The 2,536-nt window shown below is 55.6% G+C and overlaps 1 protein-coding gene across 1 annotated transcript in view; it reads left to right on the top strand.

Annotated features, from left to right (window-relative positions):
• Nucleotides 1-2,536, top strand: part of FTCD (formimidoyltransferase cyclodeaminase) — an 18,653-nt gene that overhangs the window by 14,766 nt on the left and 1,351 nt on the right. The window contains exons 12-13 of the mRNA XM_006163128.3: nt 664-802; nt 1,604-1,699. Coding sequence (XP_006163190.1) covers nt 664-802; nt 1,604-1,699 — 235 coding nt within the window. The remainder of the gene's footprint in view (nt 1-663; nt 803-1,603; nt 1,700-2,536) is intronic.

Genomic DNA, 2,536 nt, shown 5'->3' with positions numbered 1-2,536 from the left:
GTGGTATTGGCCTGGAGGAGTTGGCAGCAGGAGGGAGAGCTCAGGCTGCCCTGGGCCTATAGGTTGTGAGGATTCAGGGGACCTCTTGGGCCCTCTATCTCATGAGGAACAGGGCCTCCTCTCACCTAGCCTATGTCTCTGACAACCTAGCAAGGCACCCTCTGCTCCTGGGTCAATGCTGAGGGCTGCAAGCCCCAGACCCAGCAGAAGCACCTTCCCCCAAAACTTGTCTACCCTTGTGGCCTGAGCCCCTAGAGGGAAATACTGACATGGAGGAGTGGATGACCAGTGGCCCTTGGCCTGCCCCGGGAACACCATATGGCCTGGACACGGTCCTTCCTCATGACCACTTGCTCCTTTGTGTGTGTGTGTGTGTGTGTGTGTGTGTATTTTCTTGGTAGGAAGCAATGAAGCTGCCCAAGAACACCCCTGAGGACAGAGACAGGTGAGCATTGCAGTGGCCAGGTGCATTGCACTCAGCCTGCCACACACACACATACACTCGAGCCAGCCTTGGCACTGGGGAATTTGTGTTACCAGGATCTGGGTACTGGGCACCTTCCCAGGGTCTTGTCACCTTTCAATGCCCCCCATGTGCTTTGGAACTAAGTGGTCATCCTGTCTCACTTTGGCTCACTACCTGACCCTGTCCCTCTGTTCCAGGCGTGCGGCTGCCCTGCAAGAGGGGCTGAGGCAGGCGGTAGCTGTGCCACTGACACTGGCAGAGACGGTAGCAGAGCTGTGGCCAGCACTGCAGGAGCTGGCCCTGTGTGGGAACCTGGCCTGCCGGTCGGACCTGCAGGTGCAGGGATTGGACCTCAGGGGGGAGGTTGGGCTAAGCCAGATCTGAGCCAGGCTCCTGGGCAGCCTCTACCCGCTGCTCCAGTAAGGCCATTCGGGTGTTCATGGTTTCCCCAGACAGTAAGAACCCCAAATGGGTCTGGGGATACCTCATTGCACACCCCAGACCTCCTGTCTCCCAAGCCACTCCATCCTCTCATCCTACCCCCTAATTCTAGAAAACATCTAAGGCTGGGCGTGGAGGCCCCCAAGACCAAGATGACTGAGTGGGATTGGTTGGAGCCCAAGGACTCTGTACTTCTTCAGGGTTAAGGACTGTGACTTGCAGAGTCTTTGTAAGAAAGATGCCTGTTTTCAGTGTCCCGAGGCCCCAGAGAGTGTCCACTCCATCTTGGGAGGGCCCTGGGCAGTGGCAGATAGGCCATTAGCCTGAAGCTCAAGGCTGCCAAGGGGTAGTGAGAGTGACTCTGACTCTAGAGTGACAACCCTGCTCCAGATTTGTCCAAAACCAGCTAGCATGACCTCCCCAGGCCAGAGAGGGTTTAGTGGTACTGAGCCAAGTTGGTTATCACCACAACTGCTCTCCTGTGCTGGGATCCCTCCCGGGGTAGGGGATGAAGTTTCTCCTAGGGGCCCTAACCCAGCCCTCTATGGAGCCTCTTGAGTGGAGACTCTCTAGGCGGCTCGGTGCTCAGTCATGATCAATGTGGTTGGAAGGCTTCATGAGGCCCAGGGGCTCACTCAGGTCCCTGGCCCAGGCCCTGACATCTGTGGGTCTCAGCAACTCCTGGTGTCCTTGCAGGTGGCAGCCAAAGCCTTGGAGATGGGTGTGTTTGGTGCATATTTCAACGTGCTCATCAATCTGAAGGATGTCACGGATGATATGTTCAAGGACCAGGTGAGCAGGAGGCAGCACAGAACCCTTGGCTGGCATAGCCAGGAGGGCCGTGTGAGTGGACAAAGCTGGGTCTTCTATCTATGGAAGCAGGTGGCATGGCACCTGATGGCATCCCCTTTGATGTTCCCCTCTCTACCGAGCTCAGCCGACCTGGGCCAGCCCTGTCTGGGGGAGATTGGGAGCCACTGGGATGGGCCCTACAGGTGCCCCAATCTCCTGGGTTGGGGTCAGTAGCACTACCTGGGACTCAAAGAGTTGTAACCACCTGAGGTGTGCTCTGAACATCAGCACTCATGGCAGCCACAGGGAAACTATTACTACTATTACTGAGGTAGAATTCACAGAACAAACTCAACATCTTAAAGGGCACTTGGGGGCAGGCAGATGGTGTAGTGGTTATGTTGCTGGACTCCCACATGGTCGACTGTAATTCGATTCCCAGACCTGGTGGTTTGAAAATCATGCTGGGTACTTGTGTGTAAGTGCATGCCTGAGAGCCCAGGAGAAGAGAGAAGGGATTGCAGTGTGACCAATCTCTTTGGGCAGGGGGGATATGAATTCCCACTTTCTCTCTCACTGTCTGTCTCTCTGTTGGCAAGCACGTGTACCCTAGGCAAAAACTTCTTTAAAAAAAAAAAAAAGTGCACTTGGCACATCTACCATGCGTGCAACTGCCACCTCTACCAAGTTCCAGAACCTTTTCAGAAGGAAATGCGGGCCTGTTGACAGCGACGCCCCCCACCCCCCGCCCGGCCCAGCCTGGTGTGCAGCTGCTGCCTGTGCTTTATCTGGATCTGTGATCATCTCTTCACTCTCAGCTCTGCCTTTATGTGGAAC

The sequence above is a fragment of the Tupaia chinensis genome, unplaced genomic scaffold (assembly GCF_000334495.1).
Source record: "Tupaia chinensis unplaced genomic scaffold, TupChi_1.0 Scaffold141399_1, whole genome shotgun sequence".
NCBI lineage: Eukaryota > Metazoa > Chordata > Mammalia > Scandentia > Tupaiidae > Tupaia > Tupaia belangeri.
The sequence above is the reverse complement of the archived record's forward strand: the minus strand, read 5'-3'. Positions and strand labels throughout refer to the sequence as shown.